Source organism: Zingiber officinale, chromosome 8B, assembly GCF_018446385.1.
Source record: "Zingiber officinale cultivar Zhangliang chromosome 8B, Zo_v1.1, whole genome shotgun sequence".
Taxonomy (NCBI): Eukaryota; Viridiplantae; Streptophyta; class Magnoliopsida; order Zingiberales; family Zingiberaceae; genus Zingiber; species Zingiber officinale.
In genome coordinates this window covers 52,991,783-53,015,211 of record NC_056001.1, presented here as the reverse complement: position 1 = coordinate 53,015,211, position 23,429 = coordinate 52,991,783, and the positions used below count along the sequence as shown (strand labels likewise).

The 23,429-nt window shown below is 44.4% G+C and overlaps 1 protein-coding gene across 1 annotated transcript; it reads right to left on the bottom strand.

Annotated features, from left to right (window-relative positions):
- Positions 1 to 1,842: 1,842 nt before the first annotated feature.
- LOC122015350 (oligopeptide transporter 7-like) lies at positions 1,843 to 22,938 on the bottom strand. Its single transcript, XM_042572196.1, has 6 exons — positions 22,683 to 22,938; positions 22,094 to 22,605; positions 21,911 to 22,008; positions 3,189 to 3,758; positions 2,860 to 3,115; positions 1,843 to 2,779 (listed from the first exon to the last, which is right to left on the bottom strand). The coding sequence occupies exons 1-6, from the start codon at positions 22,744 to 22,746 to the stop codon at positions 1,979 to 1,981; spliced, it is 2,301 nt and encodes a 766-aa protein (XP_042428130.1). The 5' UTR covers positions 22,747 to 22,938; the 3' UTR covers positions 1,843 to 1,978.
- Between the last annotated feature and the right edge of the window lie 491 nt (positions 22,939 to 23,429).

Below are 23,429 nucleotides of genomic sequence, written 5' to 3'. Positions count from 1 at the left end.
GGTCGTCTATCCCGACTCAAACTACAATCTGGGTAGAAAGGTGAACCTAGGAATTAAGGGATCGCTGTAAATACCCTGTGGTAGTTTTGGTGTGATCAACTAACTTAAGTTAAATCCATCCTGTTGCGTTTAATTTTTATATCTAAGTGTGTAGGAACTTAGGAGCACAAGAAGTCGAGCAAAAAATATAATTAACGAGAATGATAGCACGAGAAAGAGTCGACAGACTCCGTGCTGTCCTATATCAAAGATGGTTGGGTCATTCAACGCTCAGCACTCGCCCGCACTTGCCGTTGTTACTCCATCTTTGTAGCTCAGACATTTATTAACATCTCAAAGTCGGATGCAGTTGAAATTCTCACAGACAATGCCAAATATGATCATGCTTGAAAGTGGTAAAGGCAGTGAGCTGTAAACGTGGCTCCAATATTGACTCGACTAAGACTTCATGCTGTCCTGCAACACCAGGAGCATTAGTGTCGGGTTAGGGAAGGGGTTCCCGGCGTTGGCCCTCCGACACTTATGTCAGTGATCGGATTGATGTAAGAGAATAAGAACAGTAGAAACAACTGTAGCAATAAGTGTGATAAAATATAAAGTATCGCATACCTCCACTTGTAGATGGGGATCCCTTTTATAGTGTCACTATAGATACACATTTCTCAAAGTACTGATACGTTGTCCCAAAGCATTCCTAGGATAAGACAAGTCATAAAATGTTTCTGATACCTTTCCTTAAGCGAGCATGCAAATCTCTGTGATTTGATGGGTTAAAAGTAGGGATATAAACGAGCCGAACCGAGCCGAACAGTATTAGGCTCGAGCTCGGCTCATTTAAGTTATATTCGGGTTCGAGCTCGAATCGAACTTTTATTACAAGGCTCGAGCTTGGCTCGATTTGGAATTATCAATGTCGCGAACAGTTCGAGCTCGACTCGTTATTAGCTCGATTATCATAGTTAACGAGCTTAATTCGTTAAGCGAGCTCGAGCTCATTTTCGGACTCATTTTTTTGGCTCGTTTTAAAGCTTGTTTTAAGGTTCGTTTTAGAATTCATTCTTAGCTTATTTTTTGGCTCGATTTAAGGCTCGTTTTTTGGCTCGTGAGCCTACAAACGAACATGTTCGCGAGCTCACGAGCCAAATATCCTTAAGCTCGAGCTCGGCTCGATGAAACTGTAGAGCTCGGCTCAATAAGATAAACGAACGAACTCGAACGAGCTTTTTATTGAACCGAGCTCCGAATAACTCACGAACCGTTTGGTTCATTTACATCCCTAGCTGAAAGCTTCTAAAGCACGCTTTACTTGCGGGATGTTCTCTGTCCTTTTCAGCATAGACTTACATAAAAGTACGGTATGACAAGTGTACGAGTTCTTCTGTGGGCCAGTCGGTCGCCCATCGGCCAAGCGAACTCCCATTCGGCCTTATGGGATGTCGCATTCGACTCGACACTCACTTGACCTATCCCTTGAATCGAGTGAAGGAACATTGATCCCAGTCGGCCTTAAAGTCCGATCGGTTTAAGCCATAGATCGACGTATTCACTACTTAGCAATGAGAATGGCATGTTAGTCCCAAGTTGAGATGCTAAGGGGACCACCTATTTTATGAATGGGGACCATTCATTTTATTAATCCATATTAAGAGACCATCCTCTGAATCACAAATGACTCCCTTTAATCTCCTATTAACTTTAACCATCATGTCCCTTTAACCTCCTATTAACTTTAACCATCATGTCAGCTGAGGACGTTGATTCTTCTCATTTTGATCCACATTTGGGGGCCATATTCATCGCCGTATCACTATGAATTCTACTATTAATAAATCCTCTTCTACCTTCTCTTCGCAATCAGACTTGATTATTCTATCGTAATTGAACAGATGAAATCTGCATTGCAAGAATGCCCCTTGCCGATTCAATCAGTACAATAACGTGTCTCTACCCTCAGCCGCGGTGATCCACCAACCAACAGTTAGTCGAACACCGAGCAGCCTTGAACGACGACGCCAGGAGCTGTCGGGCAGGAGGCCAAGGGGCAGCCGTCTAACTCGTTGCCCCACCAACGCAGACTAACATTTTCCAGCTCCAAGCAGAGATAGATCAGAACGGCCATGAACGCCAATCCTGCGTCCAATGCACCGGAAAGCACGTAATTGTGCCGCTTCCACCAGTCCCTTCTATACCTGTAAACCACAAAGCCCGACAGGAATCCGACCAGAATCCATGTGGTGTAGTTCACCGCCGTCGCCGGAGGCATGTTCCCGGTGGCGCCGATCAGGATCGGCATGTTGATGAGCCTGATCCACTCCTTGTCAGGGAATGCCCTGTGCGCGAGCCAGACAAGCAGCGGCCCTACCGCGCCGACGAGGAAGAACCAGTTGATGGCGGCGTACCTGCCGAGATCCCCGAAGATGCGGCGAGGGCCGATCAGGCCCCATATCACCGACGCGTCGTAGAAGACGTGGTCGCTCGGGCAGGTCCACGGGCTCTCGGGAGACAACAAGCTCTTGTTGCAGATGTCCGGAATCGTCTCCATGAGCCACCACGCGGTGCTCAAGTACACAAAGGCTGCGATCAACGTCCCTACCACCTGAGCCATGAACATCATCCTCGGCGGAATCTTCATGTAGTGCCCCAACTTGAAATCTTGGAGGAACAGCAACGCCTGCTTCATACTGATGTACCCGTAAACCTTGAAGCACATGTTCGCCACCGGCCGACCGGGGTACAGATACCCTATAATGTACTCTGTGATTACGTTCAATCCAGGCGTCTGGTTCATCAAGCAGGATCGAGATATCAGTTTATTAGTCAACTCACCGTCCGACGGAGAAAGAGTCGAGTTAATTAGACCTTATTGGTGGTTGCTGTGATGATTCCGAGGGGGAGTGTGAAGAAAAATGCGATGGAGCAGGCAAGCAACACACCCCACCACGGCAGCTGGAGCTGGTCGATGTAGTACTCGCAGGCGAAGATTGTGAGCGCCATGTTGGCGACGAGGATCGCGATGAACCACCACTGAGGGACCTGCTTATACCTGCTCATCAATCTCGTGTGGATGTCCATGTTCTGATCTTTGAATGCTGACTTGCTCATCTGCCATATTTCTCTAAATTCGACGGCAAATTAGGTAAGAGTTTTGGACTCCGTGAGCTTGGAAAAGCAGGGGCGGCGGTCTTAACCTTCCGTGGAAGAGGAGGACGTGCGAGATGATGGCGGTGAGCGACGCGAAGCTGACGCCGTAAGTGACCGCGAAGAAGGTGCTGAGGTACAGGGGGCCGTTCTTTTCGTAGGCGTCGATGTCGAGGTGGAAGTTGGGGTCTATGATTCCGGAGATGTTGTAGTTCTGCCCGGTGGAGGCGAAGAGGCCGTCGGAGAAGATGGGGAAGCTCCTGGCCTTGTAGAAGTCGAGCCAATAGCCGATCGGCGTGATGACATTCATGATGAGCATGAAGCCGACGGCGACGTTGGCGGTGGCGAACCAGGGGCTGGCCAGCGGGCTGCCGAGGTAGGAGGAGACGGTTGACCAGTCGAGGCCGACGGCCCCCAGGCCGAGGCCGTAGAGGCCGGAGCCGAGCTGCTGCGCCAAGATGGAGCGAGGGAAGACCCAACAGACCCAGGAGAGGGAGGTGAGCATAGAGAAGAGGTAGCCGGGGAGGATGTAGTAGGCGAAGCTGCAGAGGAAGGCCACTGTGAAAAACTGATTCCTTGTCAAGCCTCCTTTTGGTGCTTCTTCCTTCTCATGCAAAGCCCTACATCACACCAAATTGTTTGAATCTTATAATTTTAATTTTAGTGTTGAGAACGGGTTAAAATGGGGAAGACCAGCTGAGATAGCCATCAAAGTTAAGAAGTCAAAAATATTAATTATATTAGGGGTGCGTCCAAGTTGGTCATACGGTCGGACCGGCTTGAGTGCCTACTCGGGCCTCTCGCCCGGACAGACCTCCTATCTCAACTCAAGTATATAAGTACTAATGTATCAAATAACATGACTGACTACCTCGGGGCGAGTGGGAAAAGTGGTCGACCAACCATCCATCCCAATGAGCAGACAAAGTTTTTACCCAGCCAGCCGCCTTTCCGATCAAATCTAAGGGTCGATCGGGCATATAACTTCTCGATAAAATGAAGGGTCGAGCGAAGAACGAATAGTTGACTGCATTCCGTAAGGTCGAGCGGGTGATCCTTTTGGTGCTTCTTCCTTATCATGCAAAGCCCTACATCACAATAAATTTATCTTAGACTTCTGAATTTCACTATTGATACGGCCATAAAGGTGGCTCCAAGAATGGGTCAAAATGAGAGAGTTCAGATGGGTAACGGTCAAAGATAAGAATAAATCAAATATATCAACCATATTAGGGGTGTGTCTAAGCTAACCATATGGCCAGTCGGGCATGAGTGCCTAACAAGGCCTCCCACCTGAACAGACCTCCTATCTCGACTTAGGTATAAAAGTACTCATGTATCAAGTAACATGACCGACCGCCTAGGGCAAGAAGGAAAGGTGGTCGACCAGCCATCCTTCCCAATAAGCAAACAAGGTTTTTACCCGACCTACCGCCTATCCGATCAGATCTAAGGCCGATCGGACATATGACTTCTCGGTAAAATGAAGGGTCGAGAGAAGAACGAATAGTTGACTGCATTCTGTGAAGCTGAGCGGGCAATCCACCAGTCGACTGGTGGCCGGTCAGTTCGACGTGGGCCCCATGAGCTCATAATGTCGTACTCTTTTAAAAGTTTGTGCCGCCGACAACAGAAAATGTCTAGCAGATAAATAGTATTTTAGAACCTTCTAGCCTATCACATCACAAGGATTTACGTGTTTATTTAAAAAAAGGTGTTAGAGATACTTTTCAACTTATATTTTCTTAGGACGAGTTTCGAAAACGTGCATAAGTTTTGGGATGCATGCATAGGTGCTACAGTCACGCTATAAAAGGGATCTCCATCTATAAACAAAGGTATGCGATACTTCACTATTCTACACACTCTCTACTATTGTTCACTGCTACTATTATCTCCTCATGAACCAAATACTGACTTGAACGTCGGAGGGCCAACGCCAGGGACTCCCTCCCTGGCTCGGCAACGCTTCTTGTGTTGCAAGACAGCACAGAGTCTTCTTCCAGTCAACAGCAGAACTATGTTCCTAGCCAACTTTCTTTTCAATTTTCAGACAGGATCATATTTGGCGTCGTCTGTGGAAACATCACCTGCATCTAAGACGTGAAGATGGAGAATGTTGAATGACTCACTACAGTGACGTTAACGAAATAAGATCTAGACATGTTGGTAAATGCTCGAGCTACGAGAATGTTGCAACAACAACAGCAAGTAGTGGCTGACTGTCGAACGCTGAATGACCCAGCTGTATCGGCGATAGGTCAACTTGTTGAATAAAGAACCCAAGCAGAAGACCTTGCCGGCCGCAAGTCGAATCACCAGCCCACAGGCACCTTCCAACAAGCACCCATTCTACCAGCACCAAAAGCGCCGATCCCATACCACAAGGCGTCATTTTGCACGCCTTCGGAAGAACATGGTCAAGCTGAAAGGACATAAGGATCTTCTTCCGAGAACACGCCCGTCCGGATGTGCAGAAAGGCAAAGCACCCCGACTAGACAACCCTCCTAAGCGAATAAATAGGTAGTTCTCCCAAGAAATTCTTAACGCTTAACTGCCACCTCACTTTAGACCTCTGGCGATCGGAGAGTATACCGCGTCGACTGATCCCGATGACCACCTACTTATATTTGATAACATAGCCACACTCCACTAGTACACCAACATAGTCAAGTGCCGTGTGTTCCTTACCATGCTATCTGGTTCAACGCAGAGGTGGTTCAAACCCATGTCGATCAACCCCATCTATAGTTTTAAGGATTTTCGAATGACTTTTCTTCAGTATTTTCCTAGTAATCGCCGTTATCAAAAGATGAATGTGAACCTGTTCACGCTTAAACAAAGGCCCAAGGAAGCGTTTTGGGTCTGCATTAAGAGATTCAATCAAGTGACCATGCATGTCCTATCAATCACCTAGGAAATTTTGATAAGTGTCTTTTCACAAGGGCTTATAGATAATGATTTTTTCGCTCACTTATCAGGAAGCCTCCAAGAGACTTTGATCATATGCTCGGACAAGTCATGAAATATATCAACGTGGAGGATGCTCAGTTAGCTCGGAAGAAGGAAGTAATCTTCGAGTCAATTGTTGTTCACGAGCACTGATTGGCCAACAGTAATGTGTCTTCAAAAGGGCCCCGATCGGGTCCTCAACAGCAACATCAGGAGCATCGAGCCCATGCGGTCTAGCATGTGGTGGTCGAGCAGACAAGATTCCCAGAGACTCGATAGTGGACCCCGCTATGGTACTCTTATCATCGCTCGACAACTCACAACATGAAGGACTATTACTATTTCAAACCAAGGCCACGCCAACTAGCCTCCTAAAGATTCCACCGTCGATCTCCATCTCCCGAGCACCACCATCACCGCCGATTGGGTAGACAACATGATCAAGGCAATGCACCTACCAAGCAGCACCAACCACAACCCCCGCAAGGGGATAATCAAAGGTCGGCTCGGGCATCTGCCAAGCAACTGTGCCTATCAGCCCAGAAGGAAGGAAATCGTGGCAATGCCACCAGGGGTGACATTGGCATGATTGCGAGAGGTCCGACTGATGGTGACTCCAATCAGGCTCGGAAGTCACATGCCAGCAGTTGGAGATTCACATAGTTAGGTGCAATAAGGAAAAGGCGCAAGGACCAGAGATCAACTTTGGTCCTCGAGACTTAGAGGGAGTAGAAATCTCTTATGATGACACCTTAATTATCAAAGCTGTGATCGCCAATTATAACATCCATCAGACCTTTATCAACACGGGAAGCTCGATTAACATTATATTCAAGAAAGTATTTGAACAACTTCAGATAGACCAAAGTAAACTCCAGCCCATGATGATTCCATTATACAACTTTACAGGCAAGGAGGTGTTGCTGATTGATCAGGCACGATTGGCCATCTCATTTGGGAAGGAGTCACTCATGAGGACTCGCCATACAAACTTCATCGTAGTAGATACACCTTCCGCATACAACGTAATTCTCGGTTGGCCAACGCTGAATGAATTTTGAGCCGTCATCTCTATGTTTTGCTAAAAGATCAAATTTTATGTGTACAATTCGATCGGTGAGGTTAAATGTGATCAGCTGGTAGTTTGCAAGTGCTATGTAGAGGTTGTAAGAGCTGAATCGTGAGCTGCTCGAAAAGATCAACCACTGGAGGTTAACACAAATCGAGAGACTCCTCAAATTCTGGTTTATGAAGAAAAAGAAGAAGTACAAATTCATTCCAGTTGACCGGAGGCCACCACGTTCATCGCGACTGACCTGAGACTTGAGAAGAAGTTCGAGTTTTTTCCTGCCTAAAGAAAAATCATGATGTCTTCGCATGGATGACCCACGAGCTCTCGGGCATCTCCCCAACAATAATGCAGCATGAGTTGCATATCCAACCAGACGCTCTGCCGATCAAGTAAAAGAAAAGGGACTTTGGGGGTAGAGCAGAACCAAATTATTCGAGTGGAGGTGGAAAAGATGCTCGAAGCCCGACATATCAGGGAACTGTAATTACCGAGCTAGCTTGCTAATGTTGTATTGGTATCTAAGACAGGGAATAAGTGGTGGGTTTGGATCGATTTTAGAGACCTAAACAAGGCGTGTTTGAAAGACTACTACTCTTTGGTGTGCATCGATCAGGTGGTGGACTCTACTGCTGGCTGCGAGCTGATATATATGCTGGACGTATATCAGGGATACCATCATGTTTCACTCGCCAAGGAGGAGCAAGAGAATGTCAGCTTCATCACAACCAATGAGACTTACTGCTACAATGTCATACTGTTCAGACTGAAGAATGCAAGGACGACATATCAGAGACTCATGAACAAGGTATTCTAACGACAAATCAACCAGAATATGAAGGTATATGTTGATGACATATTCATAAAATCCCTTCGGACAGCTAATCTTTGTAAAATATCAAGGAAATGTGCCAAACCTTAAGAAAATATGGATTTAACCTGAATCCCAATAAATGCTTAGTCGGGGCCAAGAGAGGATGCTTCCTTGGTTATATCGTAACCGAGCGAGGAATTGAAGCAAACCCCAGCAAGGTGAAGGCACTCTAAGACATGCCTCCTCCACACAATTTGAATGAAGTTCAGCGTCTAACTAGACGAATAACAACCTTGTCAAGATTCATCACCAAATCATCTAATTAGAGCTTACCGTTCTTCAAGATTCTACATCAAGCCACCAAATTCTAATGGGATGTCGAATGTGATAAGTCATTGGAAGAGCTCAAAATTTATTTATCTTCTTTGCCTATACTTGCAAAGCTCACCGATGGTGAGCCGCTCTAGATCTGCTTATCTTCTATAGAGCGGGACGTTGGGTTGGCATTGGTGCGACAAGATGGCCATGAATAGCAACCGATGTATTTCTTGAGCCATTTATTAAAAGATGTTAAATGTCGCTACACCTGTCTCGAGAAGTTGGTGTACGCATTGGTTTTGGCTGCTCGGAGGTTACGATCATATTTTCTCTCTCATTCCATAATCGTATTAACTAATAGTACCTTAAGTTGAGTCATCCTCAACCCCGAGACGTCGGATGACTAATTAAATGGACAACGGAATTAAGTTTGATATACAATATCAACCCAGATCAACCATCAAAGCACAAGCCTTAACTGATTTTGTGATAGAGATACAAAATCTTGAGCTAGAGAAAACATGGAGAATCTATGTAGATGGATCGTCCACTGGCAGGGCAGTGGAGTGGGTATATCACTACGTGAAGATAGAATACAATTGTCCGTTCAACTGGACTATCAGACCATAAATAATGAGGTAGAATATGAGGCTCTGATCTCCAATGTGCAAGAAGCTAGGTATGTGGTAGCCACACGGGTTCTTATTTACTCGGATTTTCAACTGGCAGTCCAACAACTTTCAGGTACCTTTGAAATAAATAATGTCATATGAAATTATATGGCGAGACTTTCAAAAAGTTAAAGGAAGGATTATAAGAGGTAACCATGCAAAAGATCCCCCAAGAGGACAACCAATATGCAGATGAGCTGGCCAAGCTAACAAGTTCTTTAAGCCTAGTGGTGCTGGACAGGCATATCGAGCAGGTAATGTTGGTAGCTTATATCGAGAGATCGACAGAAATAAAAGTGCAGAATGATTGGAGGACACCCTTGATAGTGTTCCTCTAATCGAGAAATACACCAGCAGATAGGGAGTAAGCTAGATTGATAAAGAAGAGAGTCAGTTGGTTCACGCTTATAAGGGATCATTGATATTAGAGAGCCTTTTCCAGGCGATTGCTTAAGTGTGTCAGGTTGGAGGACGTTCAATATATCTTGCGAGAAGTGCACCAAGGCTCTTGTGGTAGTCATCCGAGCAATCATTTGCTAGCTCAGAAAATCTTATTGGTTGGATATTTTTGGCCTACCTTGCAAGAGGATGCGGCTCAGACGGTGGCCACCTATTTATTGTGACAAAGACACTAGAATATACCGCACCAACCCACGGAAGAGCTGAAGACATCAATTGTCTCTTGAATATTATTAGACCTTTTCCCATTGCGACTGGTCAGAGAAAATTCCTTCTTGTAGTCGTGGACTATTTCTCTAAGTGGGTGGAAGTTAAGCCACTCACTAAAATAACCGAGCAGATAGTTGTCAAATTCTTATGGAAAAATATTATATGTCGGTTTGACATCCCTCACAAGCTTGTCTCTAATAATGAAAGATAATTTTATGGACAAATGTTTAAAGAATGGTGTGCCAGCTATAGTATTCTACAGGCCTTCACTTTAGTAGCTTATCCCTAGAGCAATGGTCAGGCGGAGGACACCAATAGAGAAATCATTAGAGGACTCAGAACCCAGCTCGACCACCTTGGAGGAAGCTGGTTCGATGAGCTTCCAAGTGTACTGTGGGTGTACCGCACCACCTCCCGAGAGGCCACCGGCATAACTCCGTTCCACTTGATGTATGAAGGAGAAGTAGTAGTGCTGATTGAAATAGGCGTGAAGTCTAATTGGAGACAGCTATATGACAAATAAAACTCCGAACGACGCCTTATAGAGCTCGACTTAATAAAAGAAATCAGAGATAAAGCAGCTACTTGACTGATGGCATATCGATAGAGAATGAAGCAAAATTACAATAGGAGGGTTATTCCACGATCTTTCTAGGTTGATGATTTAGCCTGGAAAAGAATCAAATCAGTCGGCAACGTCAGCAAGATAGAGGCCCCATGGTATAGACCATATAAAGTGATACAGAAGCTCAGCTCAGGATCTTATTATCTATAAGAAAAAAAAAAATAAACCTGGACTGACCGTGGAGCGCAAACCATCTATAGCCCTATCGCACCGGGTAGTAAGTTCGCATTGGATTTATGTAAATTATAAAAATTATTGTTCTACAAATGCAGAAATGTTTAAGTGAAATATGATTGAGTGTTCCAGACTCTTGCGATGCTCAGCCAAATTATAAGTGAGCTTGCTCTCATGGTCCCAGACTCTCACTTTATTCGGTCAAGTTATAAGTGAGCAAAGCTCTAGCGCCAAGTGCCCCAGACTCTTTAACACCGTTCAGTCGAGTTATAAGCAAGAAAAGCTCTTACACCAAGTGTCTTAGATTCTCACGTCGTTCGACCAAGTTATAAGCGATCAAAACTCTTGCGCCAAGTGTCTCAGACTCTCACGTAATTCTGTAGAGTTATAAGTAAGAAAAGCTCTCGTGCCAAGTGTTCCAGACTCTCGCACAATTCAGTTGAGTTATAAGCGAGCAAAGCTCTTGTGCCAAATGTCCCAAATTTTCGCGTCGTTCGACCGAGTTATAAGCAAGCAATGTTCTCGCGCCAAGTGTCCCAGACTCTCGCACTGTTCAGTTGAATTATAAGTGAGCAAAGCTCTCTCTCCAATTATCCCAAACTCTCATGTCGTTCGGTCGAGTTATAAGTGAGCAAAGTTCTCACACTAAGTGTCCCAGACTTTCGTGTCATTTGACCGAGTTATAAGTAAGCAAAGTGATGTGCGTAGATTATATGCACTTACTTAGCATGTTTTGATGCACATTCACATTTTTACACATGCTTTGTATATGCACTTTCATACTCTTTGTCTTACTTTTTGCATAATTATTCTTCTTTGTTCGGAGATTTGCTTTTGTGTATTTTTTGTTTACAGTAGTCGAATTTGGAGAGCAAATGATGTTCATGGTCGATCCAATCAACAAGCGAAGGAAGACAACACTGGCCATGTGAGCCACACGACCATGCCAAAGAAGCAAGGAGGAAAATGACTTTGGTCGTGTGGTGTAAACATCCCGTGTTGCTTCACCAGAAGAGGATCATGACATGGTTATGTGGATCCACACAGTCGTGTCACCCCATCAGCGTATCCAGAACATGATCGTGTAGATATACACGATCGTGCTGTTAGCTAGAGCCCTAGAGTCAATCATTTGATGATTATATTATGGACTTGTTGTATCATATTTTATATAAATAAAGACATTTGGTTTTTGGTTATTATACTTACTTGTATTGGTGCCAAATAAACTAAGTATAATAACGTCCTTGAGTAGAAGGTTCTTACCTATATCAATCGGTTAGCTGAACCGACAGTGAGATGATATAGGGAACACTACTCTTAATCATTCTTAGTCGAGTATTAACATTCAGGGATAATATTAATGCAATAAGACTAGCATGTAGGTCAACTCGATGACTTGATCTCACAAGTCATGGATATAGAGATATCAAGTTGACACGTGGGTATACATTAGAGAATGTATACTGAATGACCCGCCATGAGAAAGTATCATGGATCGTTATATGAGTATCATATACTTTCTCATATGGCTATTAGTAACTACTAGTCTTTGGACCTGAAGTCACCATGGATCCCTACATAAGGAGTTATGTACTTTGGTTTCGTCAAACGTCACCCGTAACTGGGTGGACTATAAAGGCGATTACTGGGTATGTAACGAATTATGCAGAGGAATGTGAGTGATGTAGATGAGATCTATCACTCCTATATGACGGGAGAGACATCGATATTCTTGATAGAGTGAGACCGCGAAGTGCATAGCCATGTCCAAATGAGTCAATATGAGATATTAAGCTCATTTGTTTTAGTGAGTCTACTTGAAGTTCAAGATTTAGATTGATCAGAGGATGACACGGTCTATACCTCACATTGATCAATCTAGATGTCTAGGATAGAAGGACACTTGTCATATATTGTGAGGAGTCACAATTAGTAGTCACAAGGTGATGTTGGATCTCAACATTCTTGTACCTTGGGTAGCAATGATGTATTGCTAGATGTCGCTCATTGCTTATGTTTCTAAAGGAGTTTAGAAACATTACCAACGTTACAAGAACCTATTGGGTCACACCCAAAGAACAAGTGGATGGAGATTAGGTTCATATGATGAACCAATTGGATTAGGTTCATATGATGCACCAAAGATTGGATTCAGATTAATTCAAATTAGACTTATTGAGTTAGACTCAATTAGATTCAATTGTTGAATGAGTCTAATTTAAATTTGATTCATTGAGTCAATTTATATTAATGAATTGAGATTCATTAAATTAAAAATTGACTTGAATCAAAGGTTGGATTTAACTCAACAAGGAAGAAAATTGGTCAATTTTGACTTGACCAAATGGAAGTTGAAACATCAAGTTTGACTTGATGTATTGCCACATCATGAAGGTTGACTCATCCTATATGGCATGACTAATCTTGCCACATCATCTCCACCTTATTATGGTGTGCCACCTCATGGAGGTTATATATCTCATTCACTTAATGTGGCCAGCCACATTAAATGAGGGGGTTACAAGATGTGGCCGACCACACTAATGCTTGTGGAGAGGTTTTGTTTTGTGGTATTGATGTGTGTTTATTGTTGCATCTTCTTCCTTGGCTTCTTCCTCCTCCTTTGCTACTGTTGCCGTGGGTTTCAAGCAAGGAAGAAGAAATGTGAGTGAATCTAATCCAAGAAGAAAGGTTAGTGAAAGTCACATAGAATTTTTAGAGGAGTGTGTTCTCTTCTTTTCCTTTCTTCATCTTCCAATCCTATCCGAGAGCATCAAGAAGTGCTAGCACACTTGTGGTGTTCTCTTCTCCATCCTTGAGTGTTAGAGAACACTTCTTGTTCGTGTGGATACTACTAGAGGTGTGTACGTTTGAACACACTTGAGATCCGGCGCACCTTGGACGAGCAGGATTCGCAAAAAAGGCACGCAACAAGGGTAACCTTCTAAACATGTAGATCTAAGTGTAGATCTAGTTAGTAAACTCGTACATGTAAAATTTTGTTCTATACTCTTCGCACGGATCTGTTGGCTAGGGAGTTTCAGGGTTTCCGCGACGCGAAAAAGCGATTTTCACGGCCCGAAAAACCCAACACGTGCAACACTTCTAGATAGAAAGCAAGTCCAGGTCGTGTGTGCCACACGACCGTGTAAGATTTCCAGAGGCCAAGATTGGCAAGACCATTTGAGTCACACGACCGTGTAAGCCATCTAGAGATAAAGAAGGACATGGCCGTGTGAAGGCCACACGACTATGCGACCCTGGCCAAGAGCAGAATGGGTGAGGCCATGTGAAGGCCACTCGGTCGTGGCACGAGCTGTGTGATGCCCGTGTCTAAGCCTATAAAAGGGGTGTTTCTCTCCTTTTCATCCATCTTTGGCTTGGGGCTCTTCCCCATTGCTTGGGGAAGGGTTCTTTCCTTTGGGGAGGCCCTATATCTTCCATCTTCGTCGATCCGTCCTCCTCCGGAGGAAGGAAGCGCTTCCAAGGATGCTACACCTTAAAGATAAGCATTCTCTTCTCTCTATCTCCATGTATTGAGTTGTAGATTGCTTTACTTATTGTCTTTGGTTGTAATTCCTTTATAATGGAGTAAATCTCCAGATCTAGGATGTAGAAAGTAGTTGTGATGTAGGAACTATGTATTTGGACATTTTCCTATGCTATGAAGTGTTTATATAATATTCTATTGTGTATTGTGCCTTGTATGTGTTTGATGAAATATGTGTGAGGACAATTCATGTATGTTAGGACCTTCGGACGCGGCTAGAGAGGGGGGTGTGAATAGCCGACCCCAAATTCACGTTTCTTCCTACAATTTGAGTTAGCGCAGCAGAAATAAAAAGTAGAAACGAAAATGGAGAAGATCAAACCTCAAACACGACGATATAACGAGGTTCGGAGATGATACTCCTACTCCTCGGCTTGTCCGTAAGGTGGACGAATCCTATCAATCCGTCGGTGGATGAGACCCCGAAAAACCGGCTAATAAGAACTCCTTCTGGGTGGAGAAACCTCACCACAATTCCTTTTGCAACAGCAACAATGGAGTACAAAGAATAGAGCAAGAAACAATGGACAATATGAATGTAAAGACACCCTACCAAGTTTGCTTGCCTTCTCGTTGTCGACTGGAGTCCGTTGATGAAGCAGCAACTTCACGGATCCAACAATAGCAGCTAGAAAACCAGCCGACGGAAGCTCACACGAAGCTTCAGAAATGAAGAGCTCAGCAAAGCTCAGGTCGCAGTCTTGAGGGGGAAGAAGTTCTTCTTTCCACCTTCACTGTAGAGGCTTATAAACTGCACCTACGAAGAAGAAACAGAAGACACAGAAATCTAGCCGTTGTGACTCAACGGCTAGACCTGGACCGATCAGGCTTCACCCTGATCGGTCCACAAGACATCTGATCGGTCTGTGGACCGATCAGGCCCTATGCTGATCGGTCCCAGACCGATCTCCAACTCTCACGGAGAGGTGGTTCCACAAGCCTGATCGGTCTGTGGACCGATCAGACTATAGGTGGATCGGTCCACAGACCGATCCCCTCCTATCGTCCATCGCTTCCTGATCGGTCTACAGACCGATCAGATAACCCACAGTAAGCTTCTGTTCGGTTACTGATCGGTCACCAGACCGATCAAATAAACCAAAGTATCACTGGATCGGTCAATAGACCGATCCAATGCCTATGTAGGTTTTAGAGCTTCCCAGCCCTAAACCCTAAAGCCTTCCCGGTCTAAAGAACGAGCTACCGAGACCTCTCTGACCTAGTCCGGAGAACGAGCTACCGAGCCCTCTCCGACTTCCTCATCCGGTCCAGAGAACGAGCTCCCGAGCCCTCTCTGACCTAGTCCGGAGAACGAGCTGCCAAGCCCTCTCCGACTCTGTCTGGTCCAGAGAACGAGCTCCCGAGCTCTCTCTGACCTAGTCCGGAGAACGAGCTACCGAGCCCTCTCCGACTTCGTCCGGTCCAGAGAACGAGCTCCCGAGCCCTCTCTGACCTAGTCCGGAGAACGAGCTGCCGAGCCCTCTCCGACTTCATCTGGTCCAGAGAACGAGCTCCCGAGCCCTCTCCGACTTCTGCCGAGCCCTCTCCGACTTCCCATGCCAAGCTTCCATACTTGGACTTTTCCCTGTGCCAAGCTCACTGCTTGGACTTCTCCGTGCCAAGTCTCCATACTTGGACTTTTCTCGTGCCAAGCTCCCTGCTTGGACTTTTCTGTGCCAAGTCTCCATACTTGGACTTTTCCCCGTGCCAAGCTCCCTGCTTGGACTTTTCCGTGCCAAGTCTCCATACTTGGACTTTTCCCGAATCAGGTCAACTCAAGTCGGGTCAACCAGGTCAACCTTGACCAAAGGTTGCACCCACAATCCCCCAAGTTCCTATTCTTGTCAAACATCAAAATACAACTTCTCTATCCTTGTCAAACATCAAAATATACCTCAAGTCAGGTCAACTCGAGTCGGGTCACCCAGGTCAACATTGACCTAAGGTTGCACCAACAATGTAGATATAAGGGATTTATCTTTATATTAAGGTTGCTACTAGATTGGATAACGGGGGGATCCTTGTGACAGAAGGATACTCATTCAACCGGGCATATTATGCCCTTCATGACAGAGGACATCAATACTTACCCAATTTCTAGAGTTAAAAGATCTTAACATAGGGACTGATCCTTGTTAGGAAGATTAATTAGAGTTTAGAGGGTTCTTCCAAATTAATATTAGGAAGTGATATGTGTAATTTAGGAATGTGGACCGAGGGCCCTGGTGACAGAAGGATAGCCCTATAATCGGACTTCCTAAATCACCTCTTCTATTTAATTGCATTAATCTATCATTAGAAAGTGACTTGTGTAATATAGGAACATGGACCGAGGGCTCTTGTGACAGAAGGATAGCCCTATAATCGGACTTCCTAAATTACCTCTTCTACTTAATGACATTAGAACTTGGGTAGACTCTTCGGTGCAATCTTCGCGGGATTGTATCGAGCTCTAGTTAGAACTCCTACACGAGTGTAAGCATAGAGTTAGGGAGATGAACAATGCATAGGGACATTAACTCGCAACGAAACCTAAATCCTAGTATCTATTCCCCTTCATTCACTTACACTTTCTACTCTCTCTTTTCTTTCTCTCTAGCGTTTGTGAATCATTTTAGATTGTCTAGATAATTCGCTGTGCAAAGTTAACTAGTGCTTAATCAACCGTCCCCGTTGAATCGATAATCTTTTGTATTACTGATGACGTAACCGTGCACTTGCAGTTTGTAACACAAAGCTCTCGCACCAAGCGTCCCAAACTCTCACCTTATTTGACCGAGTTATAAGCGAGCTAAGCTCTCACGCTAAATATCCCAGACTCTCGGGTTATTCAGCTGAGTTATAAGCAAGCTAAACTCTCATGCTAAGCATCCCATACTCTCGCGTTGTTCGATTGAATTATAAGTGACCTTAGCTCTCTCATTTAAGCAAGTCGATCGGTCGTCCGGTGACGGTGCTTGTTCCTGACCAAGTTATAAAGAGTCTGGATGAGCGACTAAGCTACGAGCAAACTTGCTCTCACCGTTAAGTGTGGAGACTCTCCTGAGGGACGAGGGCCCAGGAAACTACTACGATAGGAGTTCTTTATAGCATTGTTCAAGTAGAGCGGAGAAGCTAAATCTCAAAGAAGGAAAGTATGCCATAAGTTAGCACATCCATAAAACGAGAACTCTAAAATACAGAACGCATACATTGAACCAAACTTAGAAAATTTTTACAAGGTTACTTAGCTGTTATAGGGAATGGTCAGACAAATTTAAAAGGAAACTATGCTAGGTTAGCGATAACATCGTCGAGGAGCCCCTCCAAGATTTTTTGCTTTTTTATGAAGGAGGGAGGAACCACCGCGGAGAGGTAGCCGTCTTCCCTTAATTGCTGAATGGTCCCATCAATGCCATGGCTGAAGAGCTTGATGGTTCGGTCATTCAACATTTGGTTGAAATCTTTCGAGCAGATATACTCCACTCTATAGGTTTCTAACCTGCTGGGCTCCTCCTCCTTATACTTAGCAAGTTCGGCCTTTAATGATCATAGTTCGACATCTTTCTCGTTGATTATTCTTTTGAGATCGCTGAGCCAGAGTTCGTGGCTCATCTACTCGGCCTTGCGACTAACTTGTTCTGTGACTAAGGTTGCCTCTGCCTCCTCCATCTTTTTTGTCAAGGCCCAAACCTCCTTGTTCTTAATGTCGAGGTCTTCAATGGCCCTAAGCTTCCAAGCATTGGCTGAGCTGATCTTCATCTCAAAATTGTGGGATTGTTTCCTTAGCTTTCTAGCTCGACGACTTGATCATGATTTTTGTCCTTCTCCATGGTCAAGGCCTGCTCAAATCCGAGGAGCTGCTCAGATTACTTCTCCAAGTCTTCCTTCAATTGCGTTGCCTCCGTAGTTTGGTGCTCGATCAAGACTTGGGAAGCGCCCATATCTCCACCCATTGTTTGTGCCTGCTTGAGCTCATGGTCCAACTGAGCCAGCCTTTGGCAGAGTGACAGGTCATCAACCCAAAATTGGTACATAAAGAAATTAGCTTTGTATTGCTAAGCAGAGAGTATAAATTTAAAAAATACTATATGAACTTAACCTAGTGGAATTTTGGTTGAATCGATTAGCCAACTGATCTTGAGGGATGGTCACCACCCGGGCTCTAGCTTCTACCTAGGTCTAGGCTAAAGGGCCTTGAATCCTAATTTTGTGCTCAGGCGCGTGGGATCAAGATACCTCCATTCGTTAGTTGGCAGTCTAAGGATGGCTTTACATGCCTCTGCAAACTAGAGCCGATCAACTTTGAGCTAGCCTTGCCCTTGGATTTTGAAGTTGAGGCAGAGTGGATGGTGGACAAAGGAGCTGCGGGGTCGGTCGACGGTAGATAAGATAGAGGTGGCATAAAGATGGCGTAGGATGATAGCTTGTAGAGGGAGGGTGTCCGATCGGAGGAAGGTGAAATTGACCCATGGGTTGCTCTCTCGGGGGCAGCAGAAGTGGAACTTTTGCCCCGTTCTGAAGGTGGTGGATGTGTTGAAGTGGTGACCGAGGTTTGGGGGATAGAAGTCATCGATCGGGTGGTTGTTTCTAATAGGAGCCTCTTTTGGCATTGGCGCTGAATCAGGGGCTCCGTGGAAGTCGTCGACTCTAAAGGCACTGCCACGGGTACCAAGGAGGGTCGCTCGGGAGGTAACTCGCCAGTGTTGGCAGCGACATCACTCTTTGCTACTCTAATAGCTTCTCCCTCATCGTCTGCATTTCCGAGGTCCCGACCAGCAACAACCCATGGCTTTCCAGCTTAACGACTCCATAAGCTTTTAGCTCTACATCAACTAACTTAGTGGAGTCGCTGAGTAAATCTCTTAACATCACTTGTGCTGCAAAAAAAGAAGAAAAAATCAGTTAGACTCCAAAAAAAGAAAGAAGGAAAAGCGGCTCACAAAACTGTAAGGCAGTCAAACACGGACGAGACTTAGGTCAAACATGTACAAGACAACCTCCGGAAGCAGCTTATGAATGTGGAATTTCAGGCCGGTTAGCTTCACGACGGCTTGGAGGTAGGCTAACTCCCATCGATATTTACCTAGTTCAAGAGGGTTTGATAGCTCCATTTGCTAGTCGGTCTAGAAAATGGTCGGTCAGGGAGTTGAACATAAAAGTAGTGAGACTTCCAACCCTTATTAGATGAGGGGATCTTATCAAAATAAACAGGGTCCACTCGGACCTGGAAGAGAAAGACGTCCATGTCAGATTGTTTGGGATAATAAAAGTAATGGAACATGCGGGAATGAAGAGGGATCTTGTACAGTCAAGCACCACAACCCCGCACAGTAACCTAAACAAATTTGGCACTAACTATTGCAAAAGAATGTGAAAATATCTACAGACTTCGGAGAAGAAATGAGATATTAGAAAGCGAAGGTCAGCATATAAACTGGTCCTTAAAGAAAGGGAGGAAACCATCAAGATGCATGTGAGGGCAATCATACGCAGAAGGGATGTCGATTTGGTAATCAGAAGGAATGTGATAAGTCATTTTCATTTGCTCCACCTCGTCGCCATTGAAGTCGGACGAGGTGGAGGTATACAATAGTCCCAGGACAGCGGGAGAAGGAGAAGGAGAGTGCACCATAGGAAGAAAGACAAAGATCGAAGATTGAAAGAAGAAAGAAAAGAAAACTCATTGGAAGAGAACTATCGATGATGAATAGAGAGCAATGAGCAAGGAAGTAGATGAGCATGAAGACGAAGATGATACAGTGAAGAAGAAATAAGAGCTTTATAAACCCTGGTAACGACTACTCCGAGTCGTCTGATCAAGGACTTGGGAAAACGAGATTAAATCAGAATTGTCAAAATTTGAAAAGGCGGTTGTCACATCGAATCCCAATAGTCACCTGTTACATCAAATAGTTGGCTATAGAGGATCACGACACATGGCATTCACTCATAGGCGACATTAATGAGGAATGAAAATAATCAGCAGACGCATAATGAAAAAGCATGCGCAGTATGTTTTGCATTATCGGCAAAGGAAGAAATTTTCTAGAAATCAGGATGACATTACTCACAATTAAAAGACACTATGAGCATGAGAGGCCACTCGGGAAATAAATCAGAAAATAGATAACAAACAACTAAGTGTCATCCACATTTGATTTGTGTCAACCTCGAAGTCCCCCGATCGGGAAGTAATAAGTTTTCTTAGAAGTTGTGAGGGCAATAATTGTTCAAGTCGAGCGACAGCTCAGATAGCAAAATACTCGGTTCGGAAGAAGAGTTGCGGAGAATACTAAACGTCTAGTCAGTCGGACTTGTAACCTCCTTTAACTAGACTTGAGGGGGAGACTTGTAATACGGCGATAAAGGTGGGCCCCAAGAACAAATCAAAATGGGGAAGACTAACTTAGGTGGCGATCAAAGTCAAGAAGAAGTCAAAGATATCAACCATATTAGGGGTGCGTCCAAGCTAGCCATATGGATGGTCCGACGTGAGTGCCGGCGCGGACGGACCTCCTATCTCGACTCAGGTATAAAAGTACTCATGTATTAAGTAATATGGCCGATCGCCTCGACCGACCATCCTCCCAATGAGCAGACAAGGTTTTTACCTGGCCCGCCGCTTATTCGATTGGATCTAAGGGTCGATCGGACATATGACTTCTCGGTAAAATGAAGGGTCGAGCGAAGAACAAACAGTTGACTGCATTTCGTGAGGTCAAGCGGGCGATCCATCGGTGACTAGTGGCAGGTCAGTTCGACGTGAGCCCCATGAGCCCACAATATCATATTCTTTTGGAAGTTTATGCCGCTAACAACAGAGAATGTCCAGCGGCTAAATCATACTATAGAAGCTTCTAGTTTATCACATTATAGGGATTTGAGTGCTCGCTTAAGGAAAGGTGTCAGAGACACTTTTCGACTTGTCTTTTCTTAGAAAGACTTTGGAAAATGTGCATATACTTTGGAATACGTGCATAGGCACTATAGTCACACTATAAAAGGAGGTCTCCATCTATAGACGGAGGTATGCGATACTTCACTATTCTACACGCTCTCTGCTACTGTTCATTGCTACTATTCTCTTCTCCCGAATTGAATATCGACTTGAGCGTCGGAGGATCAACGTCGGGGACTCCCCTTCTTGGCCCGACAATTTGCAGGATAGCGCGGAGTCTTCTTCCAGTTAACATCGGAGCTACGTTCTTAGTCAACCGTCTTCTCAATTTTCTGACAGGATCAACTGCGAATCTAAATTTTGTTTTTTTAAAAAATAAAGTCAAATTGTAAATTCTTATAATTGCAATCAAATACTATTACATACAGTAAATGATTATATTTGATTAATTTTCTGAATTTAATTTAATTTGGTATGTTTAAGTATGGAAAAAAAATACATTACAGCGAAAACAGATGGGAGTGTGTTAATGATAATAATGGTTGTCTATTTGTTGGATAATTATGAAAAAATAAATAGAAATGAAGCAGATCTTTTCATTTCAATTAAAATAATAGAAAAAGAAGTCCCAACTTTCATTTATTTGACTTATGAATTTTAAATTCTATAATATTTTTTATGATCAATTTGTATTTTATATTATTAAGTTTGGGGTTTCACAGGAAATTGAATTGGTGTAGATTATATAGATTTTTTTTTTTTTTACAAAAAGTTCATAATACTTGAACATTATAATTTTGACAAAAAAGAAAAGTTTTTATGTTTTCTACAAGAAAATTATAAAATAAAATTTAGATTTTTGAATTAGAATTTATTACAATTTTTTTTATTATGTTCCTAATATTTACAATTCTAGATTTTACTAAAATTAATTAAACATTATCATGAATGAGAACTTTAAAAGAGGAATATAATAAATTTGGTGTCTCCTTGATGATTTGAAATAAAAAGGCTATATAAAAAATAAGAATAATTTCATCCCTCACCTGAACAACGAGACCTGCACTAAATTGTATGGCCACCACATCGCCGCCGGCTCAACGAGATACTGCCGGAATATTCCCGCCCATCCAAATCCCAGCACCTGCTTCATTTTTCAGCCAAGTTTTAGAAACTTAAATTCTCGTCACAAATTATTTTCCCAAATTAATTAACAAAAATAATTGTGCCTGCGTGGTGATGACGACGACGAGGGAGACGAAGAAGTTGAGGTGCTTTCGGTAGAAAATCTTGACGGCGGTGACGATGTGCATGGCGTAGACGCTGCCAGCGCCAGAGTTGGCGAAGATGGTGATGAGCACGTGCTCCTTGATGTTGAACGGCCCGGGGTTGAGCGTGAACTCCCACCGGCTTCCCCGGAAGAAGACGCGGTCGGTAATCATGGCGGCCATGAGGTGACCGAGCGGCACCACCGCGATCTGGGCGGAGATGGCGGTGATGGACAGCGGTTCTTTCCGGTACCAGAAGAACTGGTTGAGGAAGGAGAGCAGCACGCAAGAGGCCGTCCCCAGCACCCACATCCGGAACGTCAGAGCCGGCGTCGACGGGTCGTCCTCCACAGGCACCGTCAGCGCCACCTGCTCTACCGGCGAGTTCTCCAGCACCTCCTCCCTTGTTTCTTCTTCCTCCGCTGCCGCCACCGCCGCCGCCGCTGCCGACGGCGCGGCTGCTTCCTCGTGAACTGCATGGCGTCGACGTCGGTGGGCGTGAGATGGCCGTGGAGCATAAAACAAGCAGAGAAGGAGATCAGAAGCTTACGCAGCGGAGTTGTGATCATTTGATGCTGCTCTGCTTCTTCTTCTTCTCTTCGTCGATTGTCCATTATTGTTGCTCGATCTTTCTCTTTCTCCTCTTTCTCCTCTAATTTTTCGCTCGATTTCTGTCGATTTAGATGCGAATCCAATCGGAGGAGAAGATTGATTGGAAAGCAGTTGTTGGCATTTTTTTATTAGGTGACATTGCTTTCGCCCATTAATGTCATAGAGATAGGTTCGCCCAAGAAGTTTCCTATGTGTTGATTGAGATATCATAAGGTCATCCGTCTTTTAATTGGGCGTGGGCCTAATCGTCGGGAATACTTACCGACAAACAGAGTGAAGTTGGAAAATCATAAATGTGTTATAGTGTTGGACTCCATAGGTATTTTAATATGATCAATAAAATTAGGTTAGGTTTTACTTGTTATTTGATCCCTGTGTCTAAGTGTGTAGGAATTTAGGAGCGCAGAAAGTTGAGCGGAAGATGCAGCTAGCGAGAAGGATGGCACGGGAAGGGAGCCGACGAGCTCGGTGCGTCCAAAGGACGAAAGAGCTACGGAAGAGTACACCGGTAGACGAGAAGAACGTGCGCGGCGTTCGAGGGACGAGAAGCCGGGTTGAAAGCCTGCTCGAGGAGAAGGCCGAAAATTAGGTTCGGGTGAGTTCTATTTCGGTTGGCCGAAATCACCCAAGTGATCGAAACTTCGGAAGAAGAGGAAAAAGAGAAGCTGGAAGTTATTTATACCAT